The sequence below is a fragment of the Eubalaena glacialis genome, chromosome 2, assembly GCF_028564815.1.
Source record: "Eubalaena glacialis isolate mEubGla1 chromosome 2, mEubGla1.1.hap2.+ XY, whole genome shotgun sequence".
Lineage (NCBI taxonomy): Eukaryota > Metazoa > Chordata > Mammalia > Artiodactyla > Balaenidae > Eubalaena > Eubalaena glacialis.
Genome location: NC_083717.1, coordinates 11,800,055 through 11,823,377, shown reverse-complemented (window position 1 = coordinate 11,823,377; position 23,323 = coordinate 11,800,055). Strand labels below are relative to the sequence as shown.

At 41.5% G+C, this 23,323-nt stretch overlaps 1 protein-coding gene across 15 annotated transcripts in view; it reads left to right on the top strand.

Moving 5' to 3' along the window:
- KIAA1217 (KIAA1217 ortholog) overlaps positions 1-23,323 on the top strand; it is a 516,301-nt gene that overhangs the window by 377,028 nt on the left and 115,950 nt on the right. For 14 of the 15 annotated variants that reach the window (XM_061178680.1, XM_061178687.1, XM_061178637.1 and 11 more), the window contains exon 5: positions 3,012-3,105. In XM_061178680.1, the coding sequence (XP_061034663.1) occupies positions 3,012-3,105 (94 nt within the window). Of the gene's footprint in view, positions 1-3,011; positions 3,106-14,093; positions 14,164-23,323 lie in introns of those variants that run through there. The other variant, XM_061178701.1, reaches the window with a different exon arrangement.

The window sequence follows — 23,323 nt, the reverse complement described above, 5'->3', positions numbered from 1 at the left end:
TTTTTATTCCCTCGGAATGTTCTCCCCTCAACTCATCTGGGCCCCAAGTTGGATTTCTGGATCTCTTCCCTGTGGGGATAGCAGACTTTCCTGTTTCTTCATCATGGAATTAATAGGAACTACTTTTTAAAAATATGCCTTTAGTGCATAATAAATGTAAACTGATAAATATCTAACAGTGATCTGAAATGACATATTTAGACGTGTACCAAGGTGTATGAGTAATTTAGAGCTTTCAAGGTTCGACACATGCCCTAAGGTATAGATGCTATATCTGTTACCCAACCTTCCTGCTTTTTAAAAACATGTTTAAATATTCATGGGTTTCAGAAAATTCACGTTTGTTTTTTGAAATAAATTATTAATCAAGCTGTCACCAAAAAAATCCTGAATTTACAAAGCATAAACTTAAACGTGAAGTAATCACATGATATTTAGAGAGTATGTTCACAGTAATATAATCTCATGTAGTGTTTTAACGCGGACAACCATCTTCTTGAATTTCTGCGTTTTGCAGTTAGAGAACTTGAGGGATATGGTAATAATAAATATACATGAAACTACACAAAGCCACTTTTGATTGTGGAGCTCAAGGCTGATGAGATTATTGTAAGCAGTTGGACCCCACTGTCTTGCAGCCCGTGCAAGAATTTTTGTATTACAATGAGCCATGATTTTCTAGAGGCTTTCCCAAGCCTCAGAGTATGACTACTAAGACTTTCTGCACGTTTTCTTTGGGAATGTTGTGACGTAGTCACAAAAAGAGAAATGGGAGGGATGACAAAGAGGAAAAGGTACCCAAAACTTCCAAACTGAGATGATCCTTCTTGATGCAAATTCAGTTGATAAAATATTGGATTGGCCAAGAAGTTCATTCTGGTTTTTCCGTAACATGTTATGGAAAACCTGAATGAACTGTTTGGCCAACCCAGTAAATGAAAGCAGAGCTTTAGAGAAGTAATCACTTTAAGCAATAATAATTTTCAGTTAGTTTGTTTCTATTTGCAAAAGTGATGGTCTCCTTGATTCTTAGGCTGCGGTACTGACAGCCTGATTTTTTAAAAATCTCATTTAAAATGTTTAAGTGGAAAGTCATTGGTTTATAACTTTGTCTATAATTTTACTTTTCAGTGTTTTGATTTACATATAAAAAGTGGATCTAAAAATATTTAAGTGGATAAAATTGTTTATGTGGTGATGATTATAATATTTATGTGAGATGATCACATGTATGTCCTTCCCAAAGAATTATTATTCTTTGCTTTTATGCATAAAATGCCTCAAGTATATTTTATTTTATTTTATTTCACCATCAGCATTAAATAGAACCTCACTCCTTGCAAGAAAAAAAAAATGTAGCGTGTAGATTTTACCTGAAGACACTGGCTTTAGTCTTCTAAACCCAGAGACAAATTTCATTTCACATCCAGTATTTTTGAAGTGACGGTATATTTGTTAAACATTTGGCTCTTTCATCATGGTGTTGGGTTCTCCATCTTTTCCTTAGGGAAATGCTACAGAGAGTTTAGGCTGAAATTCTGTGTTGTAAATGTTGCCATGGTAAACGCAAGCTGGGCCTTTACTGTTGGTTCATCTTGGATGAACATGTTTCTAAATTAATAAATCAACCTCCTGTGTTTTAAATACCTTCAGACCCACACTAAGTTTTTTTCATGGCTCAAGTAAGGTTTTCAGTTTCTTTACATCGTCCCTTGGGACTTTGCCCCCTCCTCCTCCCAGCCACAGGGTGAGTTCCTGCAGTGAATCCCCACATCCTTTTCTTCCGCAGCCTCTTCCCCTCCTAGTAACTTAGTCCCTTCTAATAACAAGGACCGCACGCCTCCCCTTAAGCAGACTTCTTATGAGCTGCTTGAAATTCGGAGCAACCGTGGAAGCTGGGGCTAGTCATTGCTTTAAAGCAACCACTGATGGATATTTGATGGAGGGAGGCAAGCCTAGTCCAAGGATGCTCCACTTCGTTGAAAACAGAAACACAACCCAATAACCCCAGTGATTGCGATCAGCCCACAAAACACGTGGCTGCAGCTGGAGGAAAGGAACGTGTCTTCCTGCACAGGGTTCCCTGAGCTCACCACGCTGGCGCTGGCAGGAATCACAGTGTAGACGGGGCTAAACGTTCCTGGGGGTGGCCCTTCTGCTGATGAAAGCCGCAGATGGAGGGCGAAGGACTTCGTAGACATTCCTAAGCTCTTAAATAATTTTGAGGTAGGCTCTTAGCGAATTGTGGTTCTGTCCTTTGCAGCAGTATGAGTGACTCCAGGGTTCTAAGTGGGTTCAGAGGGAGAGACAGACCAGTGGAAGAATTTATCCGCTGCTTTTCCTGTAATTCAACTTGTATGTAGAACAGTATTTTTAAAAATCCACTATGGAGAGAAGAATCTAATGAAATTTTTAAATGCCTTCAAAAAAAAAACAAGTCCACTATGGAAGAAAAAAAAGGCATCGTAAAGATACTAGTTTTGATCTTTGTGGTACTTTTTTTCTCTGGACTGCAAATACATTTTCTTTCCCTTGCTTAAGGTATTTGAAGGAAAAAAAGCATTTTTCCTTTGCATGTATTCGTGAGATAAGCAGAAAACCAGGTGTCTGGGCAAAGTAAACGATTAAATATTTAAATATTAACCAAATCCCTTTGAATGTATTGTAAATATGGGAGCTTTATTTTTTCTTAAAGTGTTAGCTTTCATTGCCCAGAATCTTGAAAGAAGGTTTATGCTACCCGATATTTACGGGTGGAGAACTACGGGGAAAGAATAATACTTTCCTGAGGAACCAAAAAAAAAAGGAAAGAAAAGCTGAAGTCATTTTTCTCCTTTGCCTTATTTATTTTTGCATATTTTTATGGTAAAAGAACTTTTTGCCTGGTTGATTGCACACAACGGCTAGATTGTCTGTGGATGTCTTTTACCTGATTCTTACGGGCAGGCGAAGGAAATGGCCAAAATAAGGCTCCTTTCATCTGCCATAGTTATTGATGTTTTTGATTCCAGGAACATTCAGGACAGATCCCTTCTCAAAGTGTACAACAAGGATCCTGCCCATGCATTCAACCACACACCGAAAACTGTGAACGGAGACGTGAGGGTAAGTGTCCCTGTTCTATTTTTACTTTAATTCTGTGGGTTGAACCATCCCTCCTTCTGGCGTGTGGTCCCTGTGTAATCACACCCAAACACCAGATTTAGGGGGTTCTTACTGCTCTTCTTGTCTGATAACTCATTATTTGTTCATTGATAGAGAAATCAGATTTCCTGATCATTTGGAGTAAAGGGATTGAAACAGGGCTTCACACATCCTAATTCATCTCTAAGCATGGAGTTTAGTTATGTCCTTACTCCAGGGGGGTTCTGAAAATCTGTACATGAAAGGGTTCTTGGTCCATAATACATTAACTTATTCAGAGGATCTCTTGCTGTTTTTTCTCCAGTTAAAACAAGACTAACATACCAACAACAACAAAGCCCGTGCACAACTGCATGTAGAATCTATTAATATCCTTATATCTGCTATTCCAAGTCCTGGCAGCCTAATTAAATTATTCACCTCCTAATTCAGGACTGTTTGCTGTTATAACAGCAAATAGTGTTAAATATTATCAAATGTCACCTGAATTGTGTTGAGGGCAAAGTACAAAAATCTGCATGCTTTGTGAGCTAAAATTCTCTAGATTTAGATCATCGTAGAAGATTATCCAAACATTCAAAGCACACAGGGATATTTTGAAGAATAAAGAACAGGGAAACTGAAAAGGCGGATTGTAAAATCACACTAATGCAAGTCCATTAGAAAGGGATTGAGTTTCTAACCGTAGCGCTACATTCCTCTGCAGTAAAAATGAGAAGAAAAAAAGCTTAACTTCTCCAGATGCACCTTCCCCCTACCCCACCCCATCGCCCCACACAGATTTAGAAGGTGCCTCGCCATTTTATATCATCCTTTCTGAGGATTAGCACTGGATGCTGAAAAGAGTTTCACTAGAAGAAAAGTAAATGAGTAGGTTCTATCACCAAAGAAACCCAGGCACTGTCTGTCCTAGAGTTGCAGTAGCGTTCTTCAAGGTCTTTGCTTCCTGACAGTGGGTATTAGTTTTTCTACTGCTGCTGTAACAAATTATCACATATTCAGTGGCTTAAAATGACACAGATTTACTATCTTACAGTTCTAGAGGTCAGAAGTCCGACATAACTCCAGTGGACTAAAATCAAGAGGTCACTGGCATTCCTTTCCAGAAGCTTGGAGACAATATGTTTCCTTTTTTTCTCCAGCTTCTAGAAGCCACCCCCATTCCTCATCTTGTAGCCCTTTTCCTCCATCTTTAAACCCAGCCAAATAGCATCTTTCTGACCCTGCTTCCCTCATCACACCTCCAGCCCTCCCTCTTCCTCTGTTAAGGACACTTGTGATAACATTGGGCCCAATACTCTAGAGTAATCTCCTTGTATTAGGGTCAGCTGATTGGCCACCTTCATCCCCTTTTCCGTGTAGTCACAGGTTCTGGGGACTAGGACGAAGACATCTTTGTTCTGCCTACCACGCAGGGTCTGTGAGTTTAGGACCAGGAGGCCAGGAGGTAAAATAGAAAGTGCTGGGAGAACTTCCATGTCATTCTGGACTGGACGATGAGTGATGGCATTGTGGGATCAGAGCCTACATACTTTTGGAGGAAGAGGCCTCTCACGTTCTCCACGGCTGCTTTTTTATGTCAGAAATAACCTGTGATTTGAAGTGGAGGCTGTGCTGCTACTTCAGGAAAGCTAGGATTTGGAGCTTTGCTTTTAGGCAGTTACACTTTCAGTATAAACCAGCTCCACGTGAAGACCGATGGAATCAGGCTATTCACGAAGCCTGCGCCGAATATTATGGTACGCTTTGCTTTTCATGACCTCATTCTTCTCTTTCTCAGTGACATTCTTAAGACTCTTTGCTCCCTTGGAGATCCTTACTTTTTGAGACATCTAGCCTTCAAAGTTTCATGAGTTTCAGAGTTCTGTTTTTGCTACGTGCAGTCCACACAGGGGCCCCAGAATCGCCTCTGAAAATCTTGTTTATGGCTGGGGAGGACACCTGTTTTTAACTCTTGAGCAGATGTGGTATCTCCATAAGGAGCAGCAGTGAGCACGGAGAAAATCAATTATTAACCATCTGGACAGAGTCTATGAGGATTCAGAACTTTGGCTCTGGGTTTCAGTAGAGTTGTTCAGTTTTTACTTTTAGACGAGACCCTGGTGGGTCACTTTCCGAGTGGCCCACAGCCTGCTTTAGACAGCAGTGTTCTCTGGAGGAAAGTCAGACTGTTCGCCCTAGAGGAGGAGAAACCAATGTTCACCATCCAACCCACAGAAAAACTTTCAGGTTTCAGTGAAGACGACTTAGACATGAGAAATAGAACGCAGTTTTAAAACCAACCCAGTGTGATCATGCCTGCAGTTTGCAACTTGGCCCCTATTGATGGATTCCAGAAGCTAAAAGACCTGGAATTCCTTCCGCCTCACCTTTTGGCTCTGGGTGTTGGAATTCTGTCTCCTTGTTGATGAAGGTGGCTGCCTTGCTATTAAAGGAAAGGAAGCTTTGTTGAGTCCTGCCAGGAACGCAGCTGCATAAGCCCATTGCTCATGGTAAAGAACAGAAATAGAGAACAGAGCAAGGCTCAACTGCTGTAGACTAAACCAAGCTGCGGTGTGGGTGGAGAGCTCCGTGTTCTCGTATGTGTGCAATGCGCACGTGGCCGGGCAGGAATTTGATGATAACTGCTCACCTGAGGCAGTTGTGCAGCCCTGTGCCTGATGTCACTGGTCTTCATCCCCCAGCCTCCGGAGGCAGCCTGGGCCAGACCTCCCAGCTGCCCACTCGTTGCCAATACACGTGCGTGTCTCGGAAAACATGGGTGGGACCAGGCAGAGGCACAACAGCGGCGATGCCAGCGCTTTGTGGTGGCCTCGGAGACTTTCCTTAGACAATGAATTTAATGTCTGGCCTGTGAGAGAAGAGAAAATGTGAGACTCTGGATCCAAAACGGTCAGTTATCCAGAGCAGTGATGGTAGTGGTGTTAGTCACGAAGCGTGGAAAACTAAAGTATTAACGCCGAGGTTTTGGGCCTTAGGGCGTGCGTGGAATAGATGTTTGGTGGGGAAAACACGTGTCGAGTTTTTCATTGAGCATCTAGCTGAGCATTTTTTAAATTGATTTATTTTTTTAATTGAAGTATAGTTGATATACAATATTGTGTTAGTTTCAGGTGTACAGCAAAGGGATTCAGTTATTTTCTTCAGATTATGTTCTATTATAGGCTATTACAAGATATTGAATATAGTTCCCTGTGCTATGCAGTAAGTCCTTATTGCTTATCTATCTTATGTATAGTAGTTTGTGTCTATTAACCCCATACTCCTAATTTGTCCCTCCCTTCTTCCCTCCCTCTCCCGTTTGGTAAACATGTGTTTGTTTTCTATGTCTGTGAGTCTGTTTCTGTTTTGTATATAGATTCATTTGTAATATTTTTAGATTCCACATATAAGTGATATCATATAGTATTTGTCTTTCTCTGTGTGACTTCACTAAGTATAATATTCTCTAGGTCGATCCATGTTGCTGCAAATGACAATATTTCATTCTTTTTATGGAAGAGTAATATTTCATTGTGTGTGTGTGTATATATATATACATATACATACATACACACCCCTCATCTTCTTAAGCCAGTCATCGGTTAATGGGCACTTGGGTTGTTTCCATGTCTTGGCTGTTGTAAATAGTGCTTCTGTGAACAATGGGGTGCATGTATCTTTTCAATTTAGAGTTTTCGTTGCTTCCTGAGCTGAGCACCTTTGAAGCTAGTCTATCCAATGAGACTTGTGGTTCTCTGCTGGAACTGAGCATCCCCTGATTCTTCACATGTGGGTGCAAATCACCCAGATCTAAATGAATCGCCTGGCTTTTGTTTCATCACATTAGATAGTAGCTTTGATAATTAAGTTCCCAAGGGGCTGAGCTCACCACATGGAACGGGCCCTTTTGCCAGAATTACATATGTACTCATGGGTTTGTAATTCACACATGTACAACTCAGAAGATGAGCTCTTCCATTCCGTGGCTCTCAGAGGGTACCAGGGACTTCCTGTTCACCAAACCTAGTGGCTTTTTCACAGTTTTCAGGCTTTTCCACAGTTTTCAGGCTTTTCCACCTTCTTGTGTGCTTTGAGATTACTTCCCAAGGTTCTTTGCTACAGTCAGTCAGTTCTCTCCTTCCTGTATGTCTTTAATTTTTACTTGCATGTAAGACAGCTTCCACATTTGCATAGAGAATGCATTCCCCAAAATTGGCCCTGCATCTTAAATTACTTCCTAATGGCCAACTCACTTACTGCCCCCCAGACCTCTTCTATCTGACCTCTGCATTTCACTGTGATGGGTGGTCTCCTTAGAAACCTTGGTTCCCATTACACTGCCATCTCTAAATCCCTTGCCTACATGCAAACACACCCCAGCCTCCTTCATTTGCTAACTCTTCTTCTTCCTCTTGCCCTCTACCTGGTCTTCAGTGCCTTCAGGCAGGCTTCACCTGTGTGTGTGTGTGTGTGTGTGTGTGTGTGTGTGTGTGTGTTTTAATTTGCTTTTTTTCTTTCATCTGCACCTTTTCACTTGTCATTTTTGTCTTACTACTGATTTAACCATTAGGTCAATGTAGGTGACCCTTAGAACTCTGTCCCTAACTCTGCCATTTCTCTAGAGTTCAAGACCAATGTTCAACTTTCAAGTGGTTGTCTCCACATGGATATTCTTCCAGAGTTGTTTCCAGTGTATCCTGTCGAAGAAAAAAAAATCCTAATCTTTTTTTTAGCCCCAAGCCTTTTCCTCCTTGTTTTTCTGTCTTTGTGAATGAGGACATGACTGCTTATGGTGTGTATGTGCCTGTGTGTTTTGAAGGGTGAGAGAGAAGAGATTTAAGAAGTCGAGTTATCAGTGAGTCTTCAACGGCCTAACTCCTGTTTCTTCCCCCATCCTACCAGTGCCCAGAGCCTGTCCATTTCACTCTGCAAGGACTCTTACGCACCACCCTGCCACCCTGGCCTGCACCATTACTCTCACGATAGCTAACTTTTTTGTGCATTGATGAAGCGTGTTGACGGGTAATTTCATGTAAATTCTCAAGGCACCATTTTGAGGCAGGTATTGGTACAAGCCCTTGTATTCATAGCTCAGAAAACAGTTGCTTAGGTCTGTTGAAGACACCTGCCCAAGGCCACACAGCAAGAGAGTGCAGAGCTGAGATCTGAATCCAGGCAGCTTGGCTGCAGATCCCAGGCTCTTAGCAGCACCGCTCTGATGCTGTAGTTCTGGCGTTCTTTATTTTTCTATCAGTCGGTTACGCAAGAGCCTTTCACTGATCTCCCCAACTCTTTTTACTCCAGTCATTCAGCTATTTGCCGAGTCAGGTCCCTAAGCGCAACTTGCCATTGTGCAAAGAATATCACAGGCTGATGGTCGATATCATCTCCATCCCAACAGCCGACCTGAGCCACCTCAGTTCTTGCTCCGAGTCTCTGAAATGCACTGTCCTTCCCCACATACAGTAAATCCCCTATATACAAATGAGTTCCGTTCTGAGAGCGAGTTCGTTAAGTCCAATTTGTTCATTAAGTCCAACCGAGTTAGCCTAAGTACCCAACTAACACAATCAGCTGTATAGTACTGTACCAGCTACATCACCATTGCTTTTATGCTTGCTTCCGGACATCCTGGGCTTGAAATAAAGATACTGATTACTGTACTCTATACAGTAGTGTACAGTAAAGTACACAAAAGCACAGCCATTTGTAGGGGATGCACACACCTGACAATGTATGCCAGACACGTGAACTAACTTACGTGATTGGACATGCAAACGCACGTTCGTATCTTTGAAAGTTTGCAACTTGAAGGTTCGTATGTAGGGGACTTACTGTCTATACCTTCCGAAATTCCACGCATCAAACATACTACAAGACAATTGCTCCATTATGTCGACAAGCTGCTGGCATGAAAAAAGGGTGGGAAGGGACACTGTTCTATTTCTCAGGTCTCTTCTATCCCCTAACAACCAAAGGCCATGTGTGCACCATGTTTGGATCCTGATTGGAACAAACCAACTGAAAAGACATCTTTGAAACTATTTGGGAAATTTGAACATGTGTTAGGAATCAGATGATATTAAGGGATATTAAGGGATAACCAGTAATTCTGTTAGGTATAATAATGGCTTGGTGGTTATGTTTTTAAAAATGAGACACACTAAAGTATTTACAGGCTAAAACGGCATGACTGCTGGGGTTTGCTTTAAAATGCTCTGGCAAAACAAACCCAAAAAGTGGCAATTGATGAAACAAAATTGGTAAAATGTTGAAAAATGTCGGAGCTGGATGATGGGAGTTCATTATATTATTTTCTCTACTTATTTTATGGTGGAAATGCCCATAATAAAATGTGAAAAAGTAAAAACTTGCTATTAGAGGCCAAATAAAAGACCGCCTACTCTATGAAGCCTTCCCTGTCAGATTTAATCTCTCCTTTTTGGGGAGGCATGTTATACATTCTCCTGGTGTTTTAATCCTTTAGGTGCATGCTTATCTTATCGCACAAGATTGTAAGTTCTCAGGGCACACACCAGCTCGTGTTCATCTCAGAAAGCCAGTCTTGGTGTCTCATCCGTGGCGAGTGTAAATGCTTGTTAAGCAGATGCTTTGAGTGCTAGAATCACGGTGCTACAACTGGTGTATTATTCATTTTCTGCCATTAATGAGAACCCACTGTAAAAATATCTCTCTGTTCTCATCACCAGAAATAGTTGTGTTCCTCCTGGTTTATTTTTAGCACATGGACACTTTGAATCTTGTAAGTGATCATTTTCCCTCTTTGTGTTGCTACTCTAAAGCTTAGAATTCAATTCCTGGCTCACCCACAGCTAGCGTACAGGCATTTACAGCGTGAGTGTTGGTGGTGTGCTGGCTTCGTGCCTGGCCTCTATTTTTAATTTTCCTACTTTCATCTTCTTTCTGTCATACATTCCAATTTGACTTTTTCGGGGGGTGCAAAATTGTAATGATTTCTGTAAACTCTATTAATTTCTTTGTGGAATCAGTCAGGATATATAAGTAGTATTCAGTTGGGACATCCCTGGCGGTCCAGTGGTTAGGACTCGGCGCTTTCATTGCTGAGGGTGTGGGTTCAATCCCTGGTCAGGGAACTAAGATCCTGCAAGCCGTGCGGTGCGGCCAAAAATAAATTAATTAATTTAATTTAATTTTCTATTAAAAAGTAGTATTCATTCTATACCATTGTGTTTCTAGATATGATAATAGACCTTTTTGTGTCCCCGTAGAAGGCAATGTGTTAAATACTTCACATGTTATTTAAATTAGTCAACAACTCTACAAAGCATGTAAGCTGACTCAGTTTTTACAGATGATAAAATTGAGGCCAGTGACGTCTTTTCCAGGCCCGAATAGCTGGTATATGTCAGACACGGGATTTGAACCCAGTTCTTTCCGACTCTTTGCACTCAGCCCACAGCCTCCCTTCCTTGACATTCCCTTCAGGTTTTGCAAGTTTTGAAATGATGCTCTTAACAAGATTTTAGAACATGTAAAATATCCTTTGTAAATATTTGTCTCACTTTTTAATTCTATTATGTGTCTATTTCCTGGCATCTTTTTATATTGAACATGCTCCATTCTATTCTATTCTGACTGGGCTAAAAGGATATCCCACCAAAAAACAAAAAACAAAAAAACGGAGAAAGGAGAGAAGAAAGAGAAAGAAGAAGTATGTACCGTTTAGTATGTATGTCTGAAATGGCCCTTCCACAGAGCTCAGAGCCCTCTTTTCTACAGGGCAGTGCTCTGGTTGAGAAGAAGTGTTCAGGATTTGGGGAAGGGTAAAGTAATCCTACAGAAATGGAAGAGAGGAGAATCCCTTAGAAATAGAAGTTTCAGAAACCACTCCTAACTAATTTTCTTTCATTCACTCAAGATCCTCCTTGACCCGGCCACCCTGGTGTCCCCTTCACTCACATAATATTAGTAACTAACAGTCACAAAACACTCTGTGCCAAGTCCTGTGCTGAGCATGGTGCTCATAATCACTCTCATTTGTTCAGAACAACCCAGTGTGAGAGGAACTCTTATGACCCCCTGTTTCAGATGTGGAAACTGAGGATCAGAGAGGTTAGGGAACTTGCTCAAAGCCACACAGCTCATCAGAGATGGAGCTAGGTTCGGAGCCAGACAGGCCGGCTCCAGAACTGACCTTCTTACCACTACAGTGCTCACTACTGCCCTTCCCCACGCTACTGTCTTCATCATCAGTGTCCACGGGCCACCCATTTTTTTAATTATGTAAGTTTCAGGTAGGCGGCATCTGTATAGACTCCAGAGCAATCACTACCGCACATCTAGTTTCCATCCATTATCATACAGTTGATCCTCTTCACCCATTTCACCCTTCCCCCAACGTCCTTTCCCCCTAATAACCACCAATCTGTTCTCTGTATCTGTGAGTTTGTTTTTGTTTTATCTTGTTTGTTCACTGATTTTGGTGTTTTTGTTTTTGTTTAGACTCCACATATGAGTGAAATCATATGGTGTTGGTCTTTCTCTGACTTATTTCACTTAGTGTAATACCCTCCTGGTCCATTCATGTTGTTGCAAACAGCAGGGTTTCATTCTTTTTTATGGCTGAGTGGTATTCCATTGTATGTATGTATGTTTATGCATGTGTACATTTCACAGCTTCATCCATTCATCCACTGATGGACACTTAGGTTGTTTCCATATCTTGGCTATTGTAAATAGTGCTGCAGTGAACCTGGGGGTGCAGATATCTTTTCAAATTAGTGTTCTTGTGTTCTTTGGATAAATACCCATCAGTAGACTAGCTGGGTCATATGGCAGTTCTATTCTTATTTTTTTGAGGAATCTCCATACTGTCTTCCATAGTGGCTGCACCAATTTACAATCCCACCAGCAGTGTGCGAGGGTTCCCTTTTCTCCACATCATGTGCTGCCCATTTCTGAAGACCTAACTCAACAGCCACTATCTTCTTCAAGCCTTTCCTTACTCCTCTTGTCTCCAAGCCTCACTCACTACTGTCCCGTCTCTGATTCCGTAGAACCTCACCTGTCCCCCCGCCTCTGATCACCCTCACCTTTTCCTGTCTGCATTGTGGTTACTGATGTGCACGTCTTAAGTTCTGTTCTAAACCCCAGGCTTCAGGGGGCAAAGCCCCTATTCCATTCATCTTCACACTCTCTGTTTCCCTGAGAAAATGTCCTGCTTTGAGGAAATTCTCATTAAACGTCTGGTTGGAAAAGGGGCTCATGTCAGCACTTTTCGTATCACAAACTTTTAGTTAATAACGTTCTCTGCTAAGACCAGTACAGTGATTTACACATGTAAACATTTGAGATTTACAGCACATCCCCTTGTTTATCCCAGGAATAATTCCTGACCAAAATGAGAACTAAGAATGTCTATTCTAAGAAAATTACCCATCCTATAAATATAATTTTATCACAGTTAATTACCCTATAATTTAAGATGAGAGTAACAGATTTGTCAGATTAAACTAAGTGATTGTCAGAAATGCACACATACCTGCATTTTATTTTCAAGAGTTAAATTCACCCGTGGTAGAAAGTAAGCAAATCTCTGGATAACAAATTAAATAAGACAGATCTTGGTTTACTGTATTTATAACTCAGCAGGACAGATCTTGCTTTTAGACTGCATGGGAATCAGTATTTCAAATACCTCCAAACTTATCAAGTAGGGGTGATGATTTTGGAACAGTTAACCTACTTTCGTTATTGTGAAGTTTCGCTAATCCACTCACCCAACCATTATGCATTGAGTCCCTCCGATGGTTCAGGCTCTTGTACAAGACTCCGAAGATATAATAGTGACCAAGTATGGTAACTGCCCTCACAGATCTTCCAATCTAGTAGAAGATCAGAAAGTCAATAATCAATAATGATACAGACATCTTTAATTTTCACATCCATTACAGGCTATGTGCCATCTTGCCTTCATCCGATTATTTGCTGGAGTTAACACTATGGAACTGGCTTTCGAGGGATGCACCTCATTATGTCCCTTTTATGCCCTTTTATGACGTGTCTTTCTTTTTTTTTTTTTTAATTTATTTATTTATTTATTTATGGCTGTGTTGGGTCTTCGTTTCTGTGTGAGGGCTTTCTCTAGTTGTGGCAAGTGGGGGTCACTCTTCATCGCCGTGCACGGGCCTCTCACTATTGCGGCCTCTCTTGTCGCGGAGCACAGGCTCCAGACACGCAGGCTCAGTAGTTGTGGCTCACGGGCCCAGTTGCTCCGCAGCATGTGGGATCTTCCCAGACCAGGGCTCGAACCCGTGTCCCCTGCATTGGCAGGCAGATTCTCAACCACTGCGCCACCAGGGAAGCCCTGACGTGTCTTTCTGACAGGCGAAAAGATGTTTCTGTTGCAGTTGGTAAGGAATTACTCTTACTGAAATGATTAGCTGGGCAAACACATTTTAATACAGTGGCTATCCAGAGCAAGGTATTTTCTTCCTTCCTCCCTGCTTCCAGCTTTATTTTTTAAGATGCAAGAAAGAGTAATATATGCATATCTGATAGGCAGCTTCCAAGTGTTACAAATCTCATCTTTCCTGCTGTGTGGCTGCTTGCTCTTCCTTGCACTTTTTTTTTGGTCGTTGAGAGGTTATGACAACATGAGCCATATTGTATTTATAAACATCACGTGTTCCCTTGATATGGCTTGCCGTTTCTGCCAGACGGAACACATGGAAGAAACATTTCTTGTTAACTCAGCATTGGTTTTTAGTTATGCTGATTTCCGGGACAGGAAAAATGCCTTCCTACTCAGATTTAACTTTCACAGAGGAGAAACAAAACCTCTGAATGTCCGTGAAATAGTTTTAACAAGGGTGGATACAGCTCCTTTAAACCACATATTTTGACTAAAACTTCCTTCTGTAAAAAACCCAAGCCTTGCATTTAGTTACCATCAAGACAGGCAGAGCTGGAAGCATTTGAGAGATGGGTGGTTTCAGGGTCTCTGCACGTCTAGAAAGTTTCTTCTAGAAGAGAACGGTTCGTGGAAGATGTAAGGTAAGAACTGTGCCTTTATAACAAAATAAGATTTTCAGAATTTTTTGGTTCTGCTGTAGCACACTTACCTCCATTTGAGTTAACTTTTCTGTATTCAAGTTCAATGCAATGTGGAATTTAAATGCTAGGTTTTTATTTTAACTTCTTGCACACTGCTTAGAAGGAAACTTCTTTGTTATTGGCATTAGTCTGTTTTTTAAAATCCACTTAAGTTACATTGGGCTGTCTCCAATCTATAATCTCATGATCTAGTTTCTGTTTAACCTTACAATTTAGAAAAGGATTTCAAGTGTCAACCTTGTTTGCTAGTACAGATCTCATTGATGTATGTGTTTTGTGACAATTTTCAGTGTTTTCACAAAGGTATTGGACTTGCCTTCGGTTTCTGAGACAAATGAAAATTTGAAGGCGTGGTACAAATTGGGGGGGGCGGAGGGGGGATTAGTATGCTTCTTTCAACGTTCAAGGAAAACCTTATTTGTTGTATTTTCCTTGTGAACATCACTTTACATTTTAAAATATAAAGTGCTTTTTTATCTGGGTTTTAAAAAATTCTTTAAGAAATATCAATTTAAGCTTTATATACAACATTAAAAATGTCTGCAATTTTTATATAACAGATATAAGCCTGTTATTATCAGGTTTATTGGAAAAACCTGGAAAAAAAATCTTTGGCAGAAATTATATTTGCTTGAGATAACTATTCTGTCTTATTCTTGTAATAGTTCAGTCACAGTGTTTTGTATTTATTTCTTTTAAAGACATTTAATAAGAGCAATGTCCTTTTAAGGCCGTCTGTTTCCTTTTAAAGGTACATGTGTGCGTGGATCTGTTTATCTTTATCTCAATTTATAGATGAGTTAGTATGGATGAGAAGTTGTTAACCAATGTGGTCTCAATAATATATATTATTTCATTTAGTCATCGTTATAACCCCAAGGCATAGGTACTTTTATACCCATTTTAAGGTTGGAAAACTGAGGCTGAGAGAGATTAAGTGACAAATGACACACTAGTGAGAAGCAAAGCTGGGATTCAGCCCCAGGCTGACTGTGTCTATAGTCCCTGTTTTTAAATCCCACACTGCACACCCTTCCTTACCAGTAGCTAAGAACTCCCAGTCTGCAGTCAGATACAGATAACTTATCTTGAAAATAATCATCATCAAAGAGCAACGCTTATTTGGCTTCAAGAGAAATTATTTTGTACAGTTTGGGGATTTTTTTGGTTCTATCTGTAGCATCCAAAACCCTAATATCAGACTGGTTATTTATCCGGGGACTTGGTTGCAACTTACTTGGAGTAAGAAGAACACAGTGAAAGTCAGATCGTGTGGGGATTGCAAAAAGCACTGTGGATGAACTACCCTCTCCTTCCTGCTTACTTCTTTGCTTCATGTGCTGCGTCACTCATAAAAACCGTCTTCCCGGGACAGGGCAGGGAGCTGATTCATGAGCCTGATTTGGAAGTGAGAAAGTGTCTTGGAATGGAGATTTGCCTACATGTGCCTGCCTGCTGCCCTTTCAGGCTTCTGGCAGAGCTGTTAGGAGAAGGACAGCAAGAGAGTTACAGAACATCGGAGGTGGAGGGTTCTGGAGTCAGGGCAGCTAGCCAAGCCACCCCAGAGGCAGGGACTGTTGCTCTCCTCAGCACACCTTACCCCCCACTGCCCAAAGATTGAGACATCCCTCGGCTGCAAAAACCATCCTGGTGATTTGCGATGAGAAGTAATTACTGCCAACAGCATCAACAGGGATGCAGCTGCTCATCACGGCCCTGAACTTGGGCTGCAGGATCAAGGCAACTTGCTTCCAGCTCCATGGCTGCATAAAATCCAGGGCTGGCCAACAACCAGCAAATTGGATCAGAACAGGACTTTCCTCTTCCTTCAGCACGGGCTGGGTTGTTAGCCATTGCTGGGGAGATCCGGAGGGGTTTACGCCACAACCTCTGTCCTTTGATATCCAAACCGCGCCTCTTGGCTTGGCTTTTGTAAATACAGATGTTAGCAGCAATTGCCTCTGACGGGGAGTTTATTAAGTCCTGGTATTTTCAGGTTGTATTCTTTGTACCCACATGTTGCTTTCTTCCTGGGGTTTTGTTTTTCTGTCTTCTCCGTGGGTCCCCATCAGGGAAGCCCAGACTATAGGAGATTGCATCCGGCCACCTCAGCACAGGTTCCCTTGGTCCAAGATCCTAATTTGTAGAGAGCTTCCAGGGGACTATTCTTTTTTTATTTCTTTTTTTAAATTGAAGTATAGTTGATTTACAGTATTGTCTTAGTTTTGGGTGTACAGCAAAGTGATTCAGTTACATATATATATTTTTTTCAGGTTCTTTTCCCTTATAGGTTATCATAAGATATTGAATATAGTTCCCTGTTCTATACAGTAAATTCTTGTTGCTTATCTAATTTATGTGTAGTAGTGTGTATCTGGGGACCATTCTTTTCTTTACACTTTTTCTTAAATTTCTCAGCATGTTATATAAATGCTTTTATATAAATAGTGTTACTTTTATATATATATATATATATATATATATATATATATATTTGTTGAGGGAAAAGCACATGTTAATTTTTCTTAAGAGGGAAAAAAAGTTTTTAAGCTGTAAATCACCTGGTGCTAAGCCATTTCCTTTTTTTGCCCATGGGGTCTGCATGTAATTTGCAGGAGCCATACGTCTGCCCCTGAGACACTTGAACTGCTACTCCAGACTGGTGGCTGAGGAAATACACCTGATCTGTGTCGTTGATGTTACCTCAAGAAACAGGCCTGGCTGACTTGGAATCATAGAGTTTCAGAGGTGGAAATAAGGTCTTACAAATCATCTTTTATAACCCTTCACCTGTCAGTTGAGACTCCAGAGGCCTGGCGTGGATGGAGTGACTTGGTCCAGATCACAAAATTAGGAAGTGACAAAAACCTCAGACCAGCTCTTTCTCCATGTCTAGTGCCCCCCTGCTTTAGTTCTCACCCCACTGGGTCCCCCAAGGTGTGTTTTCTTGGTTGATTTAGGAAAAGACTCTACATCTGACTTCCCTGAGCCATCCGTGTTGCAGTTAAGTGTAGCCAGGTCCCCCTTCCTGTTCAGATAGCAGCCCAGCCCTGCAGTGGGACCAGAGCTCATTAATTGGAAATGCATGGGCCTGGCCCAAAAAATAAATGGATTTTGAGCTAACCAGATTTAGATTATCCAATATTTTTATTGAAAGAGAATAGGCCATCAAGTCAACTGAAGAAACAGCAGCTGCTTCAAATTATGAGATGCTTTGAATAAAGCAATCTTGGCTTAAAAGAGTTGGGAAGTATTATAGCATTATTTGCAAAAGTCAGCCTCTTTGCTGAAGCAATGGCTCCTATGATAACCCTGTTGGAAACTCCCACATATCCCTACTCAGAGTACTTTGAAAGTTGTTCTTCACTTGGAACCAGTGATGTTTGACAGCACACAGAAAAACAGATTCCTACATTTTAATGATTATATAATGTTGTTGTATGGAGTATTGGAAAGATAAGTAGCACAAAGAACCTGAGAGTTAATGAATATGATTGTTCATCACAACTAGGTAAGAAAGAAAAGGTCAATTTAAAACTGACATCAAGAAAAGCGTTAAAGAGTAAATAATACAGCCGGTGTGAGGATGTGGCCGAAATGGTGACAGTCTCTTGTGACTCAGCAAAGTGTAGAAACCAAGGCTTTAAGGTAAAGCCCAAATTACGGAGGGGACAGAGCAAAACGTCATTAAAGATTATACGGTTGACAGCCATGAACCGTTCTGATGTCAGAATAAAATCTAATTCTTGTTTAAGAGTCTTCAGGACCTCTGGTGTCTTGTTACTTGGCCCAAAAGAAAAGCTGTTCAGTACGTCATTTTTGTGCAGATTTATTTATTTAAGACCTGTCCTGGTAAGAGGTGTGAACGCCGAGTGCATCGTTTCAGCTGGAGGACCACTGCTCCTCGCTCAGGCTGCACTAACTCACCCCATATTCCTGAAATAGGAAGACTGTTTCCCTCAGTTGGTTGATCGCCACATGTACTTGATTTCTCTCTTTTTATTTTTTTTCTTTTCCTGTGAAATCAAAGGTCATGCTTTCCCTTGTTCTGATTGAACTCTTTGAACCTGTTCCTTTTTGCTTGCCCTTGATATGGTATCAAGAGCTGCCAAAGGAAAACCGAAACAAGAAATGGTAATGATGTCAATGATGAGGTAATTCAGACATAGGGGGGACCTGATCTACAAGGCCCTTAAACTTCAAAGCAAACGCCTCTAAAGTGTTGGGTGTCACGGTCAGGGTCTGAAGGCTTCATACAGATGAGCAACTAGGGCTGTTCCTTGTATTCCCTTCCAAGGAGGAAGGCAACTGAATGGAACATTCTGTAGGTGGGTCCCTACTCCCTTGCCAGAGGGACTGAGGGAACATTCTGGTTACATATCCACAAAGTGGGTATCATTTTTGCTTGCCTTGAAAAGCAAATCTAAAAATATATTTCCTAGCAGCTGTGTAACTGCAAAACAGAACAAAAAAAATCTGCTCTACTGCAGCGCAAATTAGTCACTAGATATCTCCAGGGTTCAGATGTTAATGCTTCAGAAATTTGCTGCAGATTTTACTGTATATATTTAGACCAAGGAACCTATTAGCTTGAGATCCGCTAGAACCTCTACATTCTCATGAAAATGAGAAATGTGCCACTGTTGGCAACTTAAGGCTATAATTATGTTAATCTGACCATTCTAAGACTGAAATACGTTGTTTTAAAATGTTTCTGTATTTTTTATTATTCGTAACAATGATCTGAAGAAACTTGGTGAAATGCTAATAAGTTTCTATTCAGTATCACTTTGTGACTAGAGCATAAAAATGAGTCAAACGTGGTATTTGGATATTTTTAATTTGGGCAGAGAATTTTTATCTACAGATATGTACTCATATACACAGTGCATCTTAATAATATGAAAACTACCCAAATGTACTTTTATATTTTAAATGTAGAGGCAGTGCATATACATGCAAGGCCTTCTCCACATATATGCCCAATAACAAAAATTTCAACGTTTGCATTGAATCACGACACTTTGCTATACCAAAAAAAGGAAAGGTCAAAAATCATTTTTTGAGCAATACCACAAGGTAAATGTTTTTCTATCAAGAAGTATTCTAAAGCACATGGGTCCCTGTTTTTAATGTGGGACCGGACTAAAATGGACTGTATAGTTGAAATTCTGAGCACATCCAAAAACTTGCCTTTAGCTACTTGGTTCAGCTTCCTCCTCACCAACCAAAACTTTTATTCCAGCCACAGTCAAGTGATGACATGGATTCTCTTTTTCATTCCCAAAGAGAGGTTCTCCCCGATGATAAGATAGGAAGGGAAGAAGGATCCAAAACAAAGATGTGGGTCATCACCCATCTCACAATTTTTATAAATAATTAATACTTGAATCTGCTAGTTGAACCAGTATCAAGTGGATGGAGAGTCTTATGTCTCCTGATCTGGGTTCAGGATCACCAATTCATGTGGGAATGGGAGTGAGGAAAAGCGCCTCCTTGAAATGTGAGCTGATCGCATATGAATGGACTTTTTTTCTCAAGGATGAGGTCTTTGGAATATAATACAGCATGGTGTTCTTGTGTTGGCTGCTTTCAGAATCTTCTTTCTTTCGTGAACTCTTGTATCTCAAGAAGAGAGTGTATCATTCTCTTTACCCTCCTGTGCGTGTGTTAAAGTGGGGATTAGCCATTCTATTCGTGTTGCTGTCACAATTCATGGGGTGAGCCCGTGAATATTCATCGTACTGTGTGTGGACCATGCGCTTCTGCATGCAAAGTCACAGAAGGATAGTTCAGCCCATTTGATGTTCACAGCACCAGCAGGGTAAGTACAGAAGGTGTTCCCGAACTCACTTAGCAGCAGAACCTGTGGCAGGACCACAGTCACCGCCGTGAGACCACAGCCCGAGGAGATCCTCGGGAACAGAAACCAAGTCTTTTCATTCATAATCCAGCATTCTCTCCACCACACCCTGCTGTCCTCCTTCTGTATCATGGTGAAGAAGGGGATTGATCAGAGAGGGAAGATGATGAAATCTTTTTAAAAAAAAACTTTGGAAACTACTTTGTGGGCTTCAGCACATTGAAGTTGAGAGTTGAGGGTCTCTGGAATCAAGACAACGTCTTCTAATTTTAAGAAACTCCCTTTGTCTGTTTATTGACCCATATCTTCCTGTCCTCTTTTGGAGAAATTTTGCCCCAATATTGCTTTTCAGAGAAAGGAAGAAAAGTGAGAGAAAGGATAATACAGAGAAGGAGAAAAAGAAAGCTGGAGGTTGGCTTGGGCAGTGAGGGAGATTGAGCTACTTTGGGGTCGGCCCGGAGCCTGTTTCTCTTTGAAGGGAGTTGCAAGCTCTTCCTGATAATCATGAACTTCGGAAGGCACCCCATAGATGACACCGCATTTTTGTCACCTGCCTCACCTCCTGTGTGACAGGATTCTTTCCTTTCAGGGGGCAGTGTTTGGAGGTGGGGGGGACACAACTAGATCGGGGTTGCCCTTTTGCCTGATGTGGGCATCTTGTCACGTGGCACGCGACTTCCTTACATACTGGGCCGGTAGCTGTCCATTTGGTTCCTCGTGGTTACTGCGAGTCAGGAATGCAGGGAGTTTCTTCCCTACTGAAATTCTGCTCAAGGGTAGGAATGCTCAAAGGCTCAGCGGTGTGTCCCTGGATGCAGGGAAGCAGATCTCGTGTCTGGCAGGGAGGCTCCTGGCCTGGTCAGAACCTGGCGGGGAGCAGGGGCTGTCAGTGCAGGGTGAGGCCTGGCAGGGCGTGGGCAGAGAAGCCTCAGGGTGTGCTCGACTCCAAACTGGTTGTCTTTGAGGCTGTTATTTATCCAAATAAGGAGAGGCAGTGGTTTTGCTGACCATCTCAGATTCCAGGGCTTGTCCACTGGCTGGCTGGTTGGCTGACTTGATATTTGAACTGAAAACACAAAGGTATTCCTTTGAAATGGAGCACTCTCGTGGGGCTCCTGGGTGCCCTGGAGTCAATGTTTGGAAGGCAGTTATCTACCCATATTTGTAGATAACAGTAATATGGTCTGATCTATGTTACTCTCCTCTCATGCCTCTTGCAACATTCAATCCAGATGACTTCGTTCAGGTATTTCTGGACCTGATTTTAGACGGGAATAATACTGATCTTAGTGATTCTTGAACCACTGCCCTCCTTTGAACCTTGAACCATTCAGAGAAAGTCAGGTCTCTACACTGATTTCTTAACCCTAGAGTTTGAGATTGTTCTGGTCCTGGTATTTGACTTTGTTCCTTCATCTGTCAAATGGGGATTATATTGTTTATCTGATGGGAGTGTGCTAGGGATTAAATGGAAATGCATTTGATAAGTAAGAAGTCTCCAAAAATATTAGTTTCCTTTCCCTATTTCCATCTTCTCCTGGCAGATTTAATTGCCAATATTTACAGATGGAGAAACTCTAGGTAATTATGATTGTCACCCAAAGTTGAGTAAGGTCAGCTTTCTGAATTAGGATTTAACCAAGCCCACAATAGAATGGAGATTTGGATGTGAGCTTGCCTCTCCCCTTTACTCCCTAGAGCAGGTTTTGTCAAAGAGTGGTCCCTGGACCAGCAGGTCAGCATCATCTGGGAACTTGTTAAAAAGGCAAATTCTCAGGCCCCACCCGAGTCCTGTTAAATCAGACACTCGAGAAGTGGGGCGCATTAATCTGTGTTTCAGCAAGCCCTCTGGGGGATTCTGATGTTGTTGAATTACATTGAATTTGGAGAACCACTGCCCTAGAATAATTTGCTGGTCGGATCAGAGGTCTAGTCATTCCCCAGGACACTTGACACTTCCCCACCTCTGGTCTATGACCATGCCTTTCTTCCTGCCTGGAATTCCTAAGAAAGGAAACTCTTTCTTCCCTACTGAAATTCTGCTCATAATTTGTAGACTCAGTGAAATCTCACCTCTTCGGAGAAGTGTTCCTCAACTATCCCAGCCAGAAAAATCTTATTCTTCTAGAGATTCCGGAGGGTTTGTCTGTTGCACTTATTTGACACTTGCCACAGTTATTCTTGCTTTTTGTCTTATTTTTATTACTCATGTACATGCTTCATCTTCTCTACTCTTAAAAGGTAGGAATTGTGGCTTAAAGATTCTTTTTCCTTCCTCAGCCTTAACCCTGGGCTTTGCATAGCTTTGCATACATAGTGACTACTCACATATTTCACAGACCCACAAAATGTTGCCTTTGGAATGGGCCTGAGAGACAACAAGAGATCAGACTTCTTGCTTACAGGTAAAGAACCGAATCTTAACACCTGGATCAGAAGTCAGGTTCCGTGATACCCAGTTTGGTGTTCTTCCTTCTCCACGTACTGCATTGACTGGTGAGAGACACCTGACTGGGACACTCGGGGCCACTGACCTGGTCCAGACTAGCAGATGTTCTTGGTTTGCTGCCACAGACTCCAGCTAAACCCAAGGAAAACAGAAGGGTTTTCAAAGGTATATTCATGTAATTTATAAACCTGGAACCTTTTCAGTTCTTTCATAACCAATGAGAATTGGGAAAGTTCACAAGCCTATATAATTATATAACAAATGGCATCTATTCCCAGGCATACATGAGAGAATTTTGCCAGTTCACATACTCAGTATACCTGGGACACCCATGGAACTTGTTTTAGTTTCAAGAGTTGCTGTTAAGAGTAGAAAGAAAGTGGCTCTTCTGAACCCAGGAAAAATATGCACAAGGGCTGTTTTGATCTGGATCACCATCATTGTTTTTTCATGTTTATTTTGAGGGAAAAATTGAACTTGGTGGATTTGTTGAATTATTGTCCCTCAGTGTTATCCTCTGGGGCTCTTCGCTCACACGACCCTTTCTTCTTTTGACACTGGCTAATATTGTGCAGCCGAGGATCCAAAATAATGGCACGACTGAAACACCTTTCATCGGAAGCCATCCATCAAATTCCCTTTAAAATGGGCTCTGCTGACATAGCTCACCTTATATTGTGTTGTTTGTTCTGTCACTTGGTAATAGAACCAGCACATATCCCACCCCAATCAGTATGAAAACAGAGCAGAATGCAGGCAACGGGATGATTCCAATAGAAGGGCCATGG